Raw genomic sequence first — 20,053 nt, 5'->3', positions numbered from 1 at the left:
TAGGCAGAGGTCTGGTCTTTCCAGGTCCTTGTTCAAGTGCTTTGGGGGGGGGGACGGGTTACCTTGCCGCTTCCCTCCCCCCCCCAAAAGGCCACTATTGGCCACTGATTAGGAGCAAACGGCAATTCACAGAAAACCTGAATTGCTGTTTACTCCATTTCAGTGGTAATGATCAGGATTCCTCAAGGAAAGCAGTCTGGGGGGGGGGAAGCACTCGGATACGAAAGTGCATATCTGTACCTAGAAAGCATGCAGGGCAGAAGGTGGATAAACCCTCAGTCACATACACAGATTAACTTTCACCTGCATATTGGAGCTTCTGCAACTTCCACCAGAGATGGGAAACGGGGCCGTTCCAATCTTGCCCCAATAAATTTATCATGCTGAATGCATCTTGCTCATAGTCTAGTTGGCCTCCATAGTCCAGTGGCTATTTGGGGGAGAGGGGTGCAGCCAGAAGCTTAGGTGTCCATTGCGATGGGCAGATATCAAAGCAGCCAGCCTCTCTGGTGAATATTTCACACTCAGATCTGCAGGGGTTAAAAGCAAAACACAGTTCCTGTTCAGAGGGCAGAAAGGGAGCCTCTGAGCAGGAGTTGTGCCCAGCGCCCTTGAGAGCTGGAAAAAAAGAGAGGGCACAGATGTGCACTTTAAATTATCCTTTCTCTTTTTAACTTAAAAGTCTCCTCTGCAGGACTGAACAGCCTGTCCTAACCCTAGACCCCATTCTGAGATTTTAGCAGCTGGTTTCATCAGCAGAGCAATATACGGAAGGGCACAGAGGTCAGAGTCTGAGCCCCCGTCCCTGATTTATCAGCTGCCACCAGCAGGTTTGTGGCAAAAGCAAGGTCGGAAGCCTATCCTGCAGCAAGCGCGCGTGGGCCGCTCAGAGACTGGCAGGGTCTGGAGGGCTCTTTTTATCTGCTAGGAGAACGTGGGCGAGTTACAGGTCAAAAGTTGCTTCTCTGCCAGCCAGAACTGGCGTCTGGGCCGCCTCCCGTTGCCTCCTGTTTTCAGATCTTACGTTCCCAGGAATGAAGAAAGGTGACCTGATTTCTGCTACCCCCAAACCACAGGACGACTACTTGACTTTGCTCAAGAGGTCCAGCTGCATGCAAACTCCGCTTTAGTCGCTCTGCCTTCAGAAGGCACAGGTGGGTGGGTGGGTGAGGGGCAGGATGCCATTTGAAGGCATCCAGAAACAGGGTGCTCTGGGTAAACAAGAGAGCGCAGAAGGCAAAAGTTGAGCTGCTGCTGTACGCCTTTGGCTCAGAGGCATGTGCCGCAGAGCTGTTTTGCTGGGAGGGCCTTTCGCTGACACAGCATTTTGGGGGAGCATCCTTTGTTTATTCACAGCACACCACTTTCAGACTTCAGATGTAAACAAGAAAGCTTTCCTTTTCTTTTCCACACCATCTTAGACTCCCCACGGTATGGTGCCAGCAGCCAAAACAACAACAGTCCAACTCCGTGGAATTGGATTCTTCCAAACACCTTTTCCGCCGTTAGGGAAAATACATTTCCCCCTCCTTTTGCTCCCCCTGGAGACATGCCTGCTTCGCTAGACTCCTGCTTCGAAGACTCAGGATTTAACTCTAGACATGCCTGCTTCGAAGACTCGGGATTTAACTCTTTATTTATTTGTGTGTTGTAGTTCACCTTGCTCTTTGTTTCATCTTCACAACACCCCAGAGAGGTAGGTTAGGCTGAGAGGCAGAGACTGGCCCAAAGTCACCCACTGAGCTCCGTCCCTGAGTGCGGATTCGAACTGTGCTCTCCCGTTGTCCTAGTATGACACGCCAACCACTAAAGCAAACTGGGTATCTTGGTCACATTCCCCCCTGGGCTCCTTTGGGAGGAAGGGCAGGGTATATATAAACTGAAGAGATACGTAAGTAAACAGGGTTCAAGGAAACCAACAGGCTTTCTCCTACCTTCAAATTGTTTGCACATGAAAAGCAAAGGTAGCTGTGTTGGTCCACGGAGAAGGGGGAACTCCTCAAATCCTCAGCTAGGCAATGCCTTTATTAAAAGGTACAGGGGCCCCTGACCATCAGGTCCAGTCGTGTCCGACTCTGGGGTTGCGGCGCTCATCTCGCTCTATAGGCTGAGGGAGCCAGCGTTTGTCCGCAGACAGCTTCCAGGTCATGTGGCCAGCATGACAAAGCTGCTTCTGGCGAACCAGAGCAGCGCACGGAAACGGCGTTTACCTTCCCGTCGGAGCGGTCCCTTTTTATCTACTTGCACTTTGATGTGCTTTCGAACTGCTAGGTGGGCAGGAGCTGGGACTGAGCAACGGGAGCTCATCCTGTCGCGGGGATTCGAACCACCAACCTTCTGATCAGCAAGCCCTAGGCTCAATGGTTTAACCCACAGCTCCACCTAGGTCCCTTTATTAAGGTCAGCTGAAAACATTCCAAAATTGTGGCAAGCTTTCAAGTTCTCAGGAGTCGAAATCAGGTGGAATGCTACGCATAGCAGGGGGTGATGGGGAACAAGAAAAAAATTGGGGGGAAACCTGACAACAGAAAAGCCCAAAATTGGGCTGTGTGCTGTATCCATGAAGTCAGCTTATGGACTCAGTTCCAAGAAGGATATGGCTGGCTAGGTATGTCTCTCCCAGGTGATTACAGATATCAGGTTACTCACCTAATGGGGTGAGTATTAGAATTCTTACCTAATGGGGGTGAGAATTAGCTGCTCCCCATTTCTGAGAAATCAGCTCTACAAGCATCCTCCCACTCATTCCATTTCCTTCTTGGCTGAGATTGCACTATGTAAGAACCATTTATTTCAACCAAAATCTTTGGCAAGATAAAGCGGTTATATGGGATCCCCCACAGCCAGTCTCTGCATGGAGGAATTGGATCAAAGCAATCCATTTTTGCAATCAATGGATTGGAACAAGTCTCTGGTAAATAGTGAATCCCCCCACCCCCATTTTCTGTAGTACCTATATCGCTACCATTTTGGAAAGCAAGTGAAAGTAATTTCACACACTCACACACACCAATTTGTTTCCAAATTGTTCTCTGACAGCTGCAGTAAAAAAAACCACACCACTTCCCTCCCCCTCCAAGCTATGCAACTAAGAGAAAAGGTTCTTTAAACACACACCCAGAAATGGAAGGAAACAGTAAGGAAGGAACTTTGATGGGACTGGAGCATCTGGTAGACCACCATGAGAACAGGATGCTGGAATAGATGGACCACTGGCCTGATCTATCAGGCTCTGCTTATGTTATGTCCTCCCTGGGTAGCCCTCACCTTGGCACTGTGGACCCCTCTCCTGACACCCACATATAGAGGAGGGGCCATGTGCAACCACGTGTGTGGAGACCCCCTAGCTATAGACTCCGTTGGTTGGCTGGTGGGTCACTCAAATGAATTTCTTACCTCAGCGCAAACAACTTGTCACAGGTTGTTATGGCTACTCCTGAGTAACAACTTTCCACATGCTTGTCTTTTTAAAGTCTTTATTGGTGCACATTATTTACAGTGTAATGAGCTGTCGGTTTCATGTCTTCTCATTCCGTCTCAGAATCCGGCACTGCCCCCTTACACAACTTTGACCAGCATAAAAGCCTTGGGACAGTAAATCTCCTCCCCTTTCTCCTCCTCCTTAATTCCGGTGCCGGGGGAAAGGGTCTACGCTCCGTTTTTCCCCTTTCCCCCCTTCCCTCCTCTCTCTCTTCCCTCCTGAGGAGTAGGGGCTCTCCCATGCTGCCAGAGACCTGGCACTCCCTCTCCGTTTTCTGACTAGCCCCTTCAGACTCTGCGCTTTCCTGGCATAGCTGCCAAGTTTTCCCTTTTCTCGCGAGGAAGCCTATTCAGCATAAGGGAAAATCCCTTTAAAAAAGGGATAACTTGGCAGCTATGTTTCCTGGCTGCTTGGGGACGAACTGCTCCTGATGGGAGGGGGAGGTCCTCTATACTCTCTCCCCCTTACACAACTCCTAATGGGATTCTCCCCCCTTTTCCTCCCTCTGGCAGGTGTTGACGGAGAAAGGCTTCGGCACGATCACCACTGAGATCCGCGAGGCTCCAGAGTTCTATTACGCTGAAGAATATCACCAGCAGTACCTCAGCAAGCACCCTAATGGCTACTGCGGACTTGGAGGCACTGGGGTCTCCTGCCCCATCGGCGTCTAAAAGTGATTTTCCCTCCTGCCTGCCACCTCAGCACCTTAAAGCAAGATGCCAGACACAAAGGGACACGCTCTGGATCTTTCCTACAATTTGGCTGCAGTCTTTGGGGTGCTCTCCCCACGAGTGAATGCCGAGAAATCAAAGGCACCTGCTTGCAAGGAAAGGCTGAGAGCTGAGCTATACGTTTAGCAGAGCCACATGCCTGGGAGTCCTTGTTGGACTCCACCACTTCAGGACGCAGACGGGGGAAATCACTTTTGTTTCATGCTCCTCCATTTAAGTAAAAATGAATTCACAGAATGAAGAAAATCAGCTCATCAGTGTACTACCATAGCCTGGAATATTAGTTTTCTACGCACAAAGAGTTTGGGTTTTTTTAAAAAAAGAAAGGGGAGCATTCAAAATTGCACTCCCCCAATCTACATTCTGAAGTGGTGCAGTCCAGGAAGGCCTGTCATGTGTAATTTTGCAGAATCTACCTGGCTCAGAATCCCAACAAAAACACCTAGGTGAACATAGTCTCTGCAATGGAACCCAGGGTCGGACTGGGTGTTTCCCGCCGTGTGCCAACATTAGCCCTGTTATCTGAAGGGGGTTTGGAAGGCAAGGCTGTGTGTTCCCATGCAGGAGAGAGGAGAGATGGAAAAACAAGATGATGGGGTGAAAGCCCCCGGGAGAGGATTTTGAGAAGCAGACAACGGAGAAAGAGCAAAGCATCTGCACACCCCTCCAGCTTCTTTGCTGTAAATGCTCATACTTGCAAAGCCCCCGTTTGGTTGTTCAAGCCCCGTTCACGGGGTTAGAATATTTTGCAGGGTTGGCGGGGATATTCTGGTTGCCCCCACCTTCTGTTGTGTCCCTGTCACCCAGCTCCCACCACCCTCCATGCACTAGGCCTGAAGGTTTGAAGCAAGCAGCCTCTGCAGCCTCTCCCCCCCCCCCACGATTTAGAAGCCTAGTTTTGTTAGAGTTCTATATCACCAGCATGACACCCCATCATGAGGAAAGCAGGCTCCCACTTCACATCTTCCAACGCCAATACATGCAGGGGGTTAGGGGCAGGCAACGAGAATGTGACAAGAGAGGGGTGGGGATGACAAGAATGGTCCCTCTTCTACCACGATGGAATCCTGAAGGTGTGAATAGGGCCCCATTCATTTTGAAACTGGTGCCAGAGCTCAGTTATATCAGTCTGTTTTCAGCTAATGCCTTAATTCTGTGGATTCAGGCCACCGATCTTTTATGTATGCTCTTGCAGAAGTTAATTCTGTCGGAAGGTATTTCGGGAGGGGAGCTACGTGGGCACAACTCAGTTGCTTTTGCAGCTGTGGTATATAAAGCTGCTATCCTCTTGGGGTGGGGAATCTGCTGGAAATAAGTGTGAAAATTGAGAGCTTGGACTGTGCAGAAGTCTCTTGACTGAAGGAGGAGCCACAAGGTTTGATTTCTGTAGCATCAAATGTGCAGTTTTATAAGATCTTCGGCCCCCGGGTACCCTTCTGTTACTGCCCCAGATGTCTGTGGCATGCAATTCCCCCCCCCCCACTGAAATGACTTCTGTGATTCCCTCCCCACTCCTTCACTCAGTTGTAAAGAATGCAGTTGTTTCTTATTTGTGAGAGCAGCTGTGACATGGGGAAAGCTAAAGAAACCTGGGTTCTCTTGACCCACGTGGTGGTCTGGACCAGTAAGGAGACTGTATCAAATGTAATGCAATAAAGAGCTACAGGTTGCTAAGGAAAAAAAAAGATGTCTTGTGCTATTATCTCGAGTCCACGTACCCCAAGCCTAGGAGCTGCTTTTCGGCTCTGTACAGCGAGGCTGCCGACCTATGCTTCGAGACTCAGCTGCCTTCAAACTACAGATCAGGTCCCTCCATAACTGAGGTTTCGGCCGAGTTGCCCACCGCTGGAACGCCAACCATCTAATCAATCCTCGCACCACCGTTCAGCCCGCTTCCATCTGCTCTGCCGTGGCAAACAAATGTGGGTTGGATCGTTTCAATGGCCACATGCCCAAAACCACAGTCCCACAACTGCTTCAGGGCATTCTCATTCCGCCCTGCAGTTGGGTGGTGGGAATGGGTCACGTGGCATAGGCACCAACTCCCCTGGGCACCCAGAAAATTCCCCGTGAAGGGACCGGGTACCCACAAATTTTGGTGCCGAGGCCATGCACGCTGCATGGCACCCACGGCCGTGGGGCCAAACTGGCTCAGTGGTGAGCAACATCCCCCACCCACCCATCCTTTTCAATGTTTGCCCTTGGCTAGGGTCTAACATGTGGATTTGCCCTCCCTCCTGAGCTGCCCCCCTCATCCTTAGAAGGCATGGTTCCTATAGTAACAGAGCGCATTGTGTGGGAGCGTTATACCTCTGAATTGTTCTGTTGTTCACTATCAGGGAACCTGGCCCTATCGTAATTTCCCAGGTGCAGGGGTGAAAAGGGGAATAGAGCATAATAGCACTACAGCTGATTCCAAGGAGCAGTAAGAAATTACAGCCTCGAAGCTGCCTTGCTTTTTGCACAAAGAGATTTGTGGATTTATTAGCAAATCGGATACCACGGGCCTTGAGCTCAGCAAGTGTCTGGAGCGGTTTTTCTCATTCCAGAAAACAAATGTCCCCTTTCAGCTGTTTGGGGCTATATGTATTGCTATGCTGGGCTACCGCTATTTGGGAAGAGGTTTCACTCGGCCTCCTGCGTTCGTAAGTGCTGCTGTGCGTGGATGCAAGACGCACCTGCCCATTATCTCCATGGTTTTTAAGGCATTTCTGCAACCCCCACCCCACGCCCACCACATATCTTGGAGCCCATCTGCCTTACACATTTAAAGCAGATTTTCAACCCAAAATGCGTACAAAAAAACCTCGCAGAGCAGATGCATTTGTCACTAGATTCCTGGTTTCTTTCCATTAACATACACAGAGAGAGAGAGAGAACGAGGAGGAGAAGGAGAAGGAGAAGGAGAAGGAGAAGAAGAAGAAGAAGAAGAAGAAGAAGAAGAAGAAGAAGAAGAAGAAGAAGAAGAAGAAGAAGCTCGTTTGAAAAGCCACCTTCCCTTTTCTTCCTTGGGATTGCCAAATCTCGACATCGGCTCCCTTGTGACGCTTCCTCTTTCAGTATTCAGAGGTCCCCCTGGGGAATTTAACAAAGGCTAGACATCCGCAGGTTGCCAGCCTTCCAACTCACTGCCTAGACCCAGCATTCCATTATGACATCACCATAAGGGAATAGGCTGGTGGGTGACATCACATGGGGTCTGGCAATGTGGGAGGAACTGTGAGTGATGTCACTTCGAGGCAAACAGATTGCTTATGGCCCATACAATGAGGAATGATGGGGTTGCTTCTTGTAGCTTCTGGTCTGAACATGAAGACAGAGGGCCGCTTTAGAACAAGGCTAAAATGCTGCAGTGCCTTCTCCTGTTGCTAGCATCCTTCATGAGAATCTCCCACACAGGTAGGCGGGTTCCGTTTCCACGATACGTCGTTTATTCCTGATATCTAGGTGGCAAAAAGCCCTCAGTCTTAGTGCTGTCCACAGGAACCAGGGGGGGAAAGAAAACAGGTTTGAAACACAAGTCATCGTACTGTAAGGCCCATGGCCAAGACACACACTTCCAGCCAACACGGCCTCACTTTCCCTAGTCTGCCATATGGGCACAAATCTTGCAGGGAATGAAATAATTCTGCTATCTCTTGACAGAGCTACAGGCATTGCCCCCTGTGCCTTGTGGCCTGTGGCCTGAATTCAAAGCCATCTCAGGATCAGGAGCAACGACACTTCCCTGGCATGCCAGCATCCAATCAAATGAGCAGCATTTCTGTGGAGGTGTGATTCTGAGCAGTTGGTGGGTCTTGTCTGCAGCTCACTGCTACACGGAGGAACTGTGAGTACTGAGGATTCTCTTTAAGTAGATATCAAGTTGTCTTTTTTTTTAAAAAAAAATTCCTTGAGTTATTTTAATGGATAACTTAAGAGTATGATCCAAAAAGAACCTTTGTCCCTGAGGAAGCTCACTCTCCAAACACTCTTTGGAGCACTCTTCAAACAATACTATATATTAATCACAAACGCATCCTTTGAGTCTGGATCCGGCATCCCCAAACTGCGGCCCTCCAGATGTTTTGGCCTACAACTCCCATGATCCTTAGCTAACAGGACTAGTGGTCGGGGAAGATGGGAATTGTAGTCCAAAACATCTGGAGAGCCGAAGTTTGGGGATGCCTGGTCTGGATCCTAAGCACCATCCATACACAACAGAAGTGGATCACAAGGCTCATGTTCGAATACACACACACATATATAATAAAAATGTAGGAATGTCATCATGCTGCAGTTCACCTGGCTGCAGACGGGTGGTGCTATGAACTACAGTGTGGTGGCAAGCTTGGGTCTCAGAGCTGTTAGGCCAGGCATAGGCAAACTCAGCCCTCCAGATGTTTTGGGACTACAACTCCCATGATCCCTAGCCAACAAAACCAATGGTCAGGGATGATGGGAATTGTAGTCCCAAAAACATCTGGAGGGCCGAGTTTGCCTATGTCTGTGTTAGGCCATTATAAAAGGCAAGGAGGAGGGAACTGGAGATGAGAACCAGGGAAGGAGGCAGAAAGATGGGCAGCTGCTGGCCTAGGTGGGTGAGGCAGGCAGGCAGCCCACCCAGGTGGGCAAGCAATCCAGGCAAGCTGTGGAAATTTGACATAGCCTGTGGGGAAGGTGTGGTGCAAAGAGACACCTGGAGGGCGAAGAGGAAGGAAGCAGACAAGGGAACGGAAGACAGAGAGACAAGTCAGCCAGGCAGCACATGAACCAGGTGAGTGGGTGGGCACCCCAGACAGGCGAGTGGGTGGTCCAGGGGTGCTTTGGCAAGGAGTAAGAGGAGCAGGTGTGGGTGGGTGTGTTTTAATACAGTCGTGCCTTGGAAGTCGAACGGAATCTGTTCCGGGAGACCGTTCAACTTCCAAAACGTTCAGAAAACAAAGTGCAGCTTCTGATTGGCTGCAGGAAGCAGCTCCTGCAGCCAGTCGGAAGCTCTGTTGGACTTTCAGCTTCCAGAAGAACATTCGAAAACTGGAACACTCACTTGCGTGTTTCGGTTGTTCGGGAGCTGATTTGTTCGGGAGCCAAGACATTTGAGATCCAAGGTACGACTGTACTAGAAAAAAGAATACCCAAGGAGAGCGAGGTCAAATGGCTTAATGCTTAATGACTACTAAGCATGCCCATTGGTCAGTGCTGCCCAACTGTTGCGTGGGTGGAATGGAAACTGGGCAAAGAGGGAATAGAATGGAGTGTACTGGAAAAGGGCAGAGCTGGCTTTCAGGAAACCTGTACACGATTCTAGTTACAGGTAGGTAGCCGTGTTGGTCTGCCGTAGTCGAAACAAAATTAAAAAATTCCTTCCAGTAGCACCTTAGAGACCAACTAAGTTTGTCATTGGTATGAGCTTTTGTGTGCATGCACACTTCTTCCAATGTCATAGAGAGACCTGGTCTGAATAGAGACATTGCTTTTTCCTGTAAGACCAATTGCAGTCGTTAACAGTCATCAACAGGTTTACCACACCTATCAGCCAATCACCCATTCCCACCACCCTTCTGAGTAATACCCCTCCCCACCCTCTCACTATACATAAGGGTCTGGTGACTTCTGTTTCAGTGTATCTGAAGAAGTGTGCATGCACACAAAAGCTCATACCAATGACAAATTTAGTTGGTCTCTAAGGTGCCACTGGAAGGAATTTTTTTATGCTGTACAAGAATGTTTCCCACTGCAATGTTTTGCTGCATGTTCAACTTTCTGAGTACCAGCCTGAGACTTTGCCTCTCATTTGTTTTGCTTCACCTTGGGAATGGTGGGGTGGGGGGTGGGGGGGAGAGCACATGGATCCCAGCACACAAATGTTGCCCCACAAGCCTTCCCCATCCTTTCTTTTTATTTCTTCAAATAATTTTTATTGAAGATTTTCAATTTAAGCATTTTTCACATCATCATAACATAATCAAATGTCCTAAGAACAATAAAAAGGCACAAAAAAGAAAAAAAAAGAAAGCAAAAATAAAAGAAAAGCAAGCAAAAAAGAAAAATGTAAAAATAGCACAAAGAAAAGGAAAAAATTCTTTAAATCTTATCTAATATTCCTTAACATAACTTCGGCTTCCCCGTCCCTCCCTCCCCGAGTTCATTTTACACCCCACTTCAGCAATTTTCTCATTTAATCAATTACTTTATATCATAGTATTAGTTATTACTTCATCAATTATATTCATCTTATATAGAATTTTATCCAGAAAATGTTCAATCACATCTCTAAACTAGATCCCTTAGCCTATAATTTCCCTAAAAAATATTCCCAATTTTTACTTACTAACATCACTATTTAATTTATTAAAACATTTTTAAGCATTTTTAAAACTCCCCCCCTCCTTCCCCTGATTGGCGATTTCCTGCAAACTTTGTCCAGCTCCTTTTAACAATCCGTTTCCAAACCATTTTACTTCCCCATCCTTTCTAAGCTGTTTTATGCTAATTCAAGTCATTGGTTCGTTGGGACACGGCCCTGCAGTTCATTGTTTGATCTTTGTTGATGCCCTGCCTCTCTTTCCTTTGTCCCCAAGTCCTTCAGATCTCCATGTAGTGGTTCCTTTGAATGGGCATGAATTGGAGAGGATGAAGTTGGACAGAGTGCTCATCCACGAAGACTATGACTGTACAAACTTGAACAACGACGTTGCTTTGCTCCTGCTGGCTTCCCCAATAGACTTCAGTGAAGAGAGTACTCCCATTTGCCTGCCCACGCTGCAGGACCTTGGCGTGTGGCAAGACTGCTGGGCGGCAACTTGGAGATCCACCACGGCTGGTATTGCATTTTCTAGTCCAGGGCTCAGTAAAAAAACACTCCCCTGAGTTTGCCACACACACATACACTAGCTGCTGTAAGTCGGAGCAGATGGGGGTGTGTGAATGTGCAGGTATCCAATGGCTCGGTCTGCATTTCAAGGTGAAACGATCAAATCCTCTGTTTCTGAAACCCCATGCGAACCCAAACACAGCTGTCCCCTTTGAAATTTGCATTTGAATTTTGCAATGCAGTTCTCCAGCCAAGTAACATGCAGGAAATACACATGCTCGTGTAAAGTGTACATGAAAATAATATATAAAAACGCATTATGTTAGGGAGAATTGCTTTTTAAAAAATGTGTGCGTGTGACAAAATTGCATAGAAACAGGAGAAATTTGTACCAAGGTGCTGGTTGATTCTCATGAGAACTTTAAAGGGCTTTCCTCCCCAAACTGATAGGAAGATACAGATAACCGAACTTAATATTTAGGGAGATTTGAGGAATGAGAAACGGGGGGGAACCGAAACTGTTGGACTCTGAGCTTGAACTGGGAACTCAATGGCTTGTGACAGAGACCTCCCCACGAGATCTCACTGGGAGGAACCAGCACAAAATGATCTAGAGCGCGTGGAAACACCAGCCTTTGTAGCTGGCAGGCTATATAGATTTGGCCTCTGAATTGCCCGGTCCTTTGGCCCTTGCCCTGGCCAGCAGCACAGCCCCTTCTTCCTTGATGCCATGCCACTAGAATCATCCCAGGCCCCTCTTTGGCTTCGAGAAACACAGGCTCTCCTTTTCTCAATTCCAGAACAGCACAAGTCTTCGCGCTGCACAGAGCGGTGAGGCCTAAATGAAGCCCCCGCCGTTCACCCCTCTCTTCTCCTCCCGTCGTTTCTGAATGGCGCTGTCTCCCCCTCTTCCCTCTGTGCCTGCAGGCGACGAGAACACACCGATCAGAGTGCTAAAGAAAACGGAAATGTCTCTGGTCAGCAGGGAGACCTGTTCGAAGAGCGTAGAGCAGCTGACGGAGGGCATGCTGTGTGCTGTCTCTGACGAAGAAGGGAAGGAGACCTGCAAGGTATAATAAGCCTGGCTCTGTGCTGCTGTGCCGCAGGCTGGGGAGGCAGGATGGATGCGGTAATGATCTTCGATCTCTTCCCCGGGCTTCCTGGGGGCTGCTAATGTTTCTCTACACAGCCTCCGGAGAGATGGGGAAGACTTATTTTAGCAAGCTAACAAGTAGGGGGAAGTCCTGGTCACCTTCAACTTGGGATACAGGGATATATACAAGCCGTGTCCCCCAGGGGAAGAGAGATGTCTTCATGTTCCTTTATCCCTCCTTTCGATTATGTTTGTTCCTCTCCCTCCCTTTTCCCTTTTTTCCTTCCCTCTCTTATTGTTCCCTCTCCATCCCCCTCCTCATTTTCTTGTCCTGAATTTCTGCCTCCACTGATACACCCTGTGTGTGATCGGAGGAGTGAGCCTGTGGCTGGAGGTGGAAACACTTTAGAAAGGGATGCATATTCTTTACTCAAGAGGAGGTTTTGCAGAGGGTTGAAACCAGGGCTTCCTCTCCCCCCCCCCCCAGCCGGAACTCACCAGAACTTAGTTCCAGCACCTCTCAGGTGGGCACCATTGCCATTGTAAGAGAACGAGGGAGGTGTTTTTTTGGTGAGTTCCAGCACCTCTTTTTCTAGAAAAATAGCACTGGTTGAAAATGTATGGAAAATGCAGAAGTGAAAGGGAACAAGGGAGGGTGAGGAATGTGGGGAATTTATAAACCACGTGATTGCTATTTATTATCTATGGTGCGCCTAGGGAGCCAGTTAAGATCGGTAGACTCATAATCTGGTGAACCGGGTTCACATTCCCACTCTTCCACATGCAGCTGCTGAGTGACCTTGGGCTAGTCACACTTCTCTGAAGTCTCTCAGCCTCACTCACCTCGCAGAGTGTTTGTTGTGGGGGAGGAAGGGAAAGGAGATTGTTAGCCGCTTTGAGGCTCCTTCGGGTAGTGATAAAGTGGGATATCAAATCCAAACTCCTCCTCTTCTTCTTTGGGGGCTTCGAGGCTGCGAGAGCAGAGGACTCCTGCCTTGAGGGGCACCCATGTTCAACTCTGACACAGGGGAGATAACAAAAGAAAAGGCATGTGTCAGGGAAGTTGCTGGCTACCCTCAAGCAACGACACTCCAAACCATCTTGTCTTTAGTGCTTTTATTATGCAAGCTATTTACAAAGCAAGAGCTTCAGGAAAACATGTCTACTCAGTGCTATCAGATTCTCCCAATGGCGCTTTTCGGCTCCTCCCCCAGCAGAGTAGTTTGGAGACCCCAAATCTCCTCCCCCTGCGTTTGTGAGCCGCTGATCGCCTCAGTTCCGGGGTGAAATTGAAAGGACGCCCCTCTGCTGTTTCCCCGCTGGAACTTTCTGCTGGCCCCTCCTTCCTTGCTGATACCACAGGCTGCAGGAAGGGCTCTTGTAAACTGTCTGAGCCCCGCCCCCCTCCGCTCATTTCCTGCTTCCTTTCTCTTGTCCTTCCGCTGCTGTCCGAGCTGTCAGAGGAGCTGGATTTGATGGGGGGTGGCTGCTCCCTGTAGGCCCACCCCCTTACAGCATGAAATGGAGACTGGGGTAAACGGAGAAGAATATGCCTTTGTTTTGGTTGAAACACGCATAGGAAACGGGCTCAGAAAACTTCTCCCTTGATGTTTTTAGTAACATTTAAAACAAAACAAAAAAACTAAAGTGGCTGAGTTTTTCGATCAAATTGAAAATCCACAATCTACGTGTCACAGAGGGGGTGACTACTCTAGAGTGAAGACGCTACTCCGTCTTTGCCTTTTCATGCTTTTATTAGGTGCAATCTATTTACAGTGATAGATCTATGCAGTGTACATGCTTTCAGTTCAATCAGAACCCTGGAATGGCGACTCCCACGTTTTTTTCCAGCAAAGAAGCCTCGGAATCCCAAATCTCCTCCTTCTTTGCTTTTTGCGTAATTCCGGCATCGGAGGGAGAGGTCTTTTTCCCGGGCTTTCCCTCCTCCCCTTCTCCCTCTCCCTTTCTTCCTGTCCCAAGCGGTGCAAGGGCTCTGCGACCCTGCCAGAGCCATGTCCTCTACTTCCTGCTTCCCCACTAGACTCTTCCCCCTCCCCGCTGCAACTGGTGCTGGGGGAAGAACTACTCCTCACGATGGGAGGGGGCTGTCGGTAGACCTTGTCCCTCACACCACGTTAGGGCCATTCCTTGATTAGGCCAACCCAATTGTCGCTAAACCTCGGAGAAGCTTTCGATGTATAAAATCATTTGGTGTTTAGTCATTGAACGCCTAGCCTGGTGGTGAAGGATTGTGGAAAACTCCCAACATTTGCACACTATTTTCTGGTATTTTGGTTGCCCATCAAGTGGCTCTTGTGTGAATTTGGGGGCCAATGGAGAGGAAAGCTTGCCTATGGACCATCTCAGATTTGGGGTACCTAACAGGGGTGTAACAACCCCTCACCGCAAATAATAGTGCAAAGCTATCAGCTTCCTTTCTGCTATCAGCTTCCTTTCTGCTGCTCCAGAAAGTAGGGCCCAGAAACAGTGGTTTCAAATTACAGGAAAGAAGATTCCAACTAAACCTTAGGAATAACTTTCTGGCAGGAGGAGCTGTTCAGCAGTGAAAGAGGCTACCTTGAAGGTAAACAAGAGTTTGGGTAGCCATCTGCTAAGGATTCATTCACTCCAATTCCTACGTTGTGGGGGTTGGACTAGATGGCCCATGGGGTCCCTTCCAACGCCACAGTTCTATGATTCTATGAGGACGTTGACCTCTTTCTCTTGTGTCCTCCTTCCGACTTCTCCCAGGACGACCGTGGGGCTCCTTTGGTTTGCACTTCTGGAGAAGACAGGAGATGGTTTGCAGTTGGGATAGGCAGTCAGGGGGAGGCCTGCGAAGGAAAGGGCAGCCCCGCTCTCTACACTGTGGTTTTCAGCTACCTTAACTGGATAGAAGAGGTAACGGCCGAGGAAGGAAAACCATTTATCCCCGAAGGGGTGGACGCTGCCGTAGCTGATTCCGAAATCCCTGGTCCCGGTTTGGCTGAGATGGAAGAGGTAACGGCTGAGGAAGAAAAACCATTAATCCCCGAAGGGGATTATGACATTGTCATAACTCATCCCGAATTCCACGTTCCCGGTTTGGCTGACTCTCCCTTCCTTTCCGCCGCCTGTGCCGTTGCTTCATTTCTGATGTCGATACTTTTCCGTTTATTGTAATAAAATCCGCTTCGCAAAGGCTCTTTCTCTCTGTTGCACGAGTTCTCGCTCGCTTTCTTCATGCGTAAAATAAACAAAGCTCCGAAAAACGAAACCTGAGGGCCCTCAAATGAACATGCTTCCTGCATGTTTCCCCCAGGACTGACTTCTTGGGGGGGTTTTTTTGCAAGTAGTGGCACATTTTGCAATACGGAGGGACATCTTGTGGTTACACTCTGCACTGCAACAGAAGATGCTGTGTACATACATCAGCTGCTTCCGTAGGCCACAGACCACCTCTAGCCCACCCCTGGCAATCCAGAATTTGCCTCTGGCCCTCCTCTCTCACACCTGCACCACCAAATATGCTACTCCGGGTCAGGATGCCAGAGGAGTGTGTCCCCTTTTGACAGATGGGCAGCATCACTCACCTGACAAATCACCTGATCTCAATCTCCATGACATCATGATGGGGAGGGGTCACCCACAACATCTGGAAGGAAGCCGGTTGCAGAAGGATCATTTGCATCATTGATAGTGCTGTTACTAATGGCTTTTGCCTTACTGTAGGCTCACAAATCTGCAGTAAGAGCAAATTGTTTGCAACGAGACTGCTGAGAAGTTCTCAGTGGGAGATGAGAATTATTCCTTCGCATCTTTATCTTTTCATTCCCTGCCCTGTGGAAAGTTTTCTCCTCTTCCTGCCACTTTCCTCACCCTTTGTGTCATGCTTTTTTTAAGGCTGTTTACTGGCGGTAGGGGAAAGAGACTTTCTTTATTTCTGTACAGCTCCCAGCATGTATTAGGCATTTGAATCAACAGTACCGACCGTTTATTTCTTAGATAAAAGAGAAATGTTTACAAAAAATGCACACCAAGCCAGCATTCAGCATGCAAAATTATAATGCGGCAAATAAAGACATCACTAGTTATTACATCGTTTATGGTTACAGTGGTACCTCTACTTACGAATTTAATGCGTTCCGAACGCACATTCGTAAGTCGAAAAAAATTGTAAGTCGAATCCCATAGGAATGCATTGGGAGAAAAAATTCGTAAGTTGAAGCAACCCTATCTAAACATTCATAAGTAGAAAAAATCCTATCTAAACCGCATCCAAGATGGCGAACGGAGCTCCGTTCGTAAGTAGAAACATTCGTAAGTAGAATTATTCGTAAGTAGAGGTACAACTGTATAAAATTAATTGTGCTGGGCACTCGATTTTGATTTGTGTTAGTAATCGTTAGCAGTACCGTATACACTAGATAATGAGGCATGAAATGTATAATTTGCTTTGTTTATGTATTGTATTGTTTATTGTTTGTATGTATTTTAGTTGTATGGTTTTGATCGGAATTTCAATAAAGATTATTTAATAAATAAATAAATAAATAAGACATCACTAAAGATTAAGATTAACGTTTTTGTTTAAGCCATTCTGCATTCAACATATTGGTAATTACCGTGATATTTTCTTTTCCAAATATGTAGAAGTATTCGTTAAACCTCAACAAGTGTAATCATTCTCCATGTCTGCTCTGATACTGCTTTTCTGTTGGTATCTTTTCTCGCCCCTTTCTTCTTTTCCTTCTGTAATTTTATTCCTTTCCTTGTAATTTTGAAACTACAACAACAATTACATTTTTAAAAAATCAGTACAAAAAATAATAAATACTAGTTGTTGTTGTTTTTTTTAAAAAAATCACTTTGCAAAGGCATGCACTGCCACGGAGTTTTAGGGGATGTCTAAAAGAAAGCACAGATGATTCCTGCTGAGCCTCCACCTGCAGGGAGTTCCACAGAACAACACCTGCCATGCTAAAGGATCGGTTCTGAGTAAAGGCTGACTGAACATCGGGGGTTTGGGGAACCACCAGACATGCCCCACCCAAGGATCTCAGGGATTGAGGAGTAGTATAAGGTATAACGTGGACCCCAAGGTGCATTGGGCCCAAGTTGGTTAGGGCTTTGTAGATAAACACAAAAACCTTTCGTGCATGCACACGAAAGCTCATACCGATGACAAACTTTGTTGTTGTTTAGTCATTCAGTCGTGTCCGACTCTTCGTGACCCCATGGACCATAGCACGCCAGGCACTCCTGTCTTCCACTGCCTCCCGCAGTTTGGTCAGACTCATGTTCGTAGCTCCGAGAACACTGTCCAACCATCTCGTCCTCTGTCGTCCCCTTCTCCTTGTGCCCTCCATCTTTCCCAACATCAGGGTCTTTTCCAGGGAGTCTTCTCTTCTCATGAAGTGGCCAAAGTATTGGAGCCTCAGCTTCAGGATCTGTCCTTCCAGTGAGCACTCGGGGCTGATTTCCTTAAGAATGGATAGGTTTGATCTTCTTGCAGTCCATGACAGACTTAGATGGTCTCTAAGGTGCTACTGGAATGAATTTTTTTATTTTGTTTCAACAAAAACATTGAGCCTGGCCAGGTAGCAAATTGGCAATCGGTGCAGCCACCCCAGCAGCTGACTACCATGTTGCCACAGTAGCCTCCCCCTATGAGCAGTCTGGCCGCTGCATTTTGCAGTAGCTGCGGCTTCCAGACCAAATGCAAGGACAACACGTTGCAGTAATCCATGATGGGACGAAGCCAGAGTTCCTTGGCCCCACCCATCATTGGCTCTCTGGCACCACCTACTGTCTGGGTGTCCTGCCGTCTGCCCCAAGAGTCCCAGGGGGTTCCAGCCACCATTGCCAAGGCCTGAACGCAGTTGGGAGACAAGAGTGTCGCTGGGCTTGATGAGCACTTTGGAAAGGACCATAGCTCAGTGTCCGAGCTTCTTCCCTTGTTCCTGTGTGTGTGTGTGTGTGTTTATTCCCACCCCTGTCATTCCCCATTGCTTGATGTACTTAAAAGTAACTTACCGTATTTTTCCGTGTATAAGACTAGGGTTTTTTTTAATTTTAAAATTACGTTCAAAATTGTGGGTCGTCTTGTACACAGATACAATCTCCCCTCGTTTTCTCAATTTGGAGTCCCCCAAAATAGGGGGCGTGTTATACACGGGACAATATGGTACTTGTCCCCCCTTGGGTCTTTCAATGGATGCTGCATTCCTTTCGGCAAGCAGCACATCAGTGGGGAGCATGGGAGAAGGGAGGGCAGGGGGATTAGAAGGGGAGCCAAGAGGTTAGCCCAAGGCAAATAGTTCCTTGGAAGAGGCTGAAGGAGGCTCAACTCAGCTCCAGGGGCCGAGTCTCCCGCTGCAAAGCGCACTGTCCTTTCAAGGAACGGTGTAGTTCCTCAGCAAAGCCCCTAGGTGGCACCATTGCCTTCCCCACCCACTAGGGTCTTCTGGAATATCTTATGTTCTGCTTAGCAATGAGCTACACTTCTCCGCTCGCTGCAAAACTGATGCTATCTTTTAGGAGCTTTCTGGGCAAACTTTTTTTGGGGGGAGGAACAGTTGCGGGGAGGCGAGACTTGGTTTCTGAGAGTCTTTCCCTAGCAACTGGTCATGCCAGCCTATGCAAGCTCATAAGTGCCTTTCTGCGCTGCCCTGTGGGAGCTTGCCATTCTTCCTAGCACCTGGCATGGCATGGCGGCCATTCTTCCTAGCACCTGGCATGGCGGTGGGAGAAGCAAGAGAAGACTTAGTGCATTTGTTCATATAGATTGAGTTATAAAAGTATATCTAGATGGCCCTCTTGCAAAACCAGGGTGCTGTACCTTTATATAAAGGTAAAGGTAAGGTAAGGAAAGGACCCCTGGACAGTTAAGTCCAGTCAAAGGTGTCTATGGGGGTTGCAGCACTCAACTCGCTTCAGGCCGAGGGAGCCGGTGTTTGTCCACAGACAGCTTCCGGGTCGTATGGCCAGCATGACTGAACTGCTACTGGTGCAACAGAACACCATGACAGAAGCCAGAGCACACAGGAACGTCCTTTACCTTCCCACTGGAGTAGTACCTTTTTATCTACTTGCACTGGCATGCTTTTGAACTGCTAGGTTGGCAGAAGCTGGGACAGAGCAACGGGAGCTCACCCTGTCATGGGGATTTGAATGGCCAACTTTCCAATCAGTAAGCCAAAGAGGCTCATTGGCATAGCGCCACCCTTAGCAGACAATTTACAGGTGAAACTCAGAAAATTAGAATATCGTTCAAAAGTGTATTTATTTCAGTAATGCAGCTTAAAAGGTGAAACCAATATATGAGATAGATGTATGACTCCAGACCTCACCTGGAGTACTGTGTCCAGTTCTGGGCACCACAGTTCAAGAAGGATACTGACAAGCTTGAACGTGTCCAGGACAACCAAAATGGTCAAAGGCCTGGAAACAATGCCTTATGAGGAACGGCTTAGGGAGCTGGGTATGTTTAGCCTGGAGAAGAGAAGGTTAAGGGGTGATATGATAGCCATGTTCAAATATATGAAAGGATGTCATATGGAGGAGGGAGAAAGATTGTTTTCTGCTGCTCCAGAGAAGCGGACACGGAGCAATGGATTCAAACTTCAAGAAAGAAGAATCCACCTAAACATTAGGAAGAACTTCCTTACAGTAAGAGCTGTTCGGCAGTGGAATTTGCTACCAAGGAGTGTGGTGGAGCCTCCTTCTTTGGAGGTCTTTAAGTAGAGGCTTGACAGCCATATGTCAAGAATGCTTTGATGGTGTTTCCTGCTTGGCAGGGGGTTGGACTGGATGGCCCTTGTGGTCTCTTCCAACTCTATGATTCTATGATATGTCAAGCCTTTATTTGTTGTAATTGTAATTATTTGTCATTAGTCGGGTCAATTATAAATGGAATGTAATTAATGAAATGTAATAGCGGTGTTTATTTTTGTGTTATTGTAACTATTTGTTTT

General features: G+C 47.9%; 2 protein-coding genes across 5 annotated transcripts in view; both read left to right on the top strand.

The window, feature by feature from the left end:
- MSRA (methionine sulfoxide reductase A) overlaps positions 1–5,897 on the top strand; it is a 179,077-nt gene extending 173,180 nt beyond the window's left edge. For all 4 annotated transcript variants that reach the window (XM_035110866.3, XM_035110867.3, XM_088666940.1 and 1 more), the window contains one exon: positions 3,994–5,897. In XM_035110866.3, coding sequence (XP_034966757.1) covers positions 3,994–4,152 — 159 coding nt within the window. In that variant the 3' untranslated portion in view covers positions 4,153–5,897. The remainder of the gene's footprint in view (positions 1–3,993) is intronic.
- Positions 5,898–7,405: 1,508 nt separating this feature from the next.
- PRSS55 (serine protease 55) lies at positions 7,406–15,386 on the top strand. The gene is made up of 5 exons (XM_035110473.3): positions 7,406–7,611; positions 7,858–8,041; positions 10,773–11,014; positions 11,933–12,075; positions 14,850–15,386. The coding sequence occupies exons 1-5, from the start codon at positions 7,557–7,559 to the stop codon at positions 15,258–15,260; spliced, it is 1,035 nt and encodes a 344-aa protein (XP_034966364.3). The 5' UTR covers positions 7,406–7,556; the 3' UTR covers positions 15,261–15,386.
- The last annotated feature ends 4,667 nt before the right edge of the window (positions 15,387–20,053 follow it).

Source organism: Zootoca vivipara, chromosome 3 (genome assembly GCF_965207765.1).
Source record: "Zootoca vivipara chromosome 3, rZooViv2.hap1.1, whole genome shotgun sequence".
Classification (NCBI taxonomy): domain Eukaryota; kingdom Metazoa; phylum Chordata; class Lepidosauria; order Squamata; family Lacertidae; genus Zootoca; species Zootoca vivipara.
Note: the sequence above shows the minus strand (reverse complement) of the source record. Positions and strands in the feature narration are given on the sequence as shown.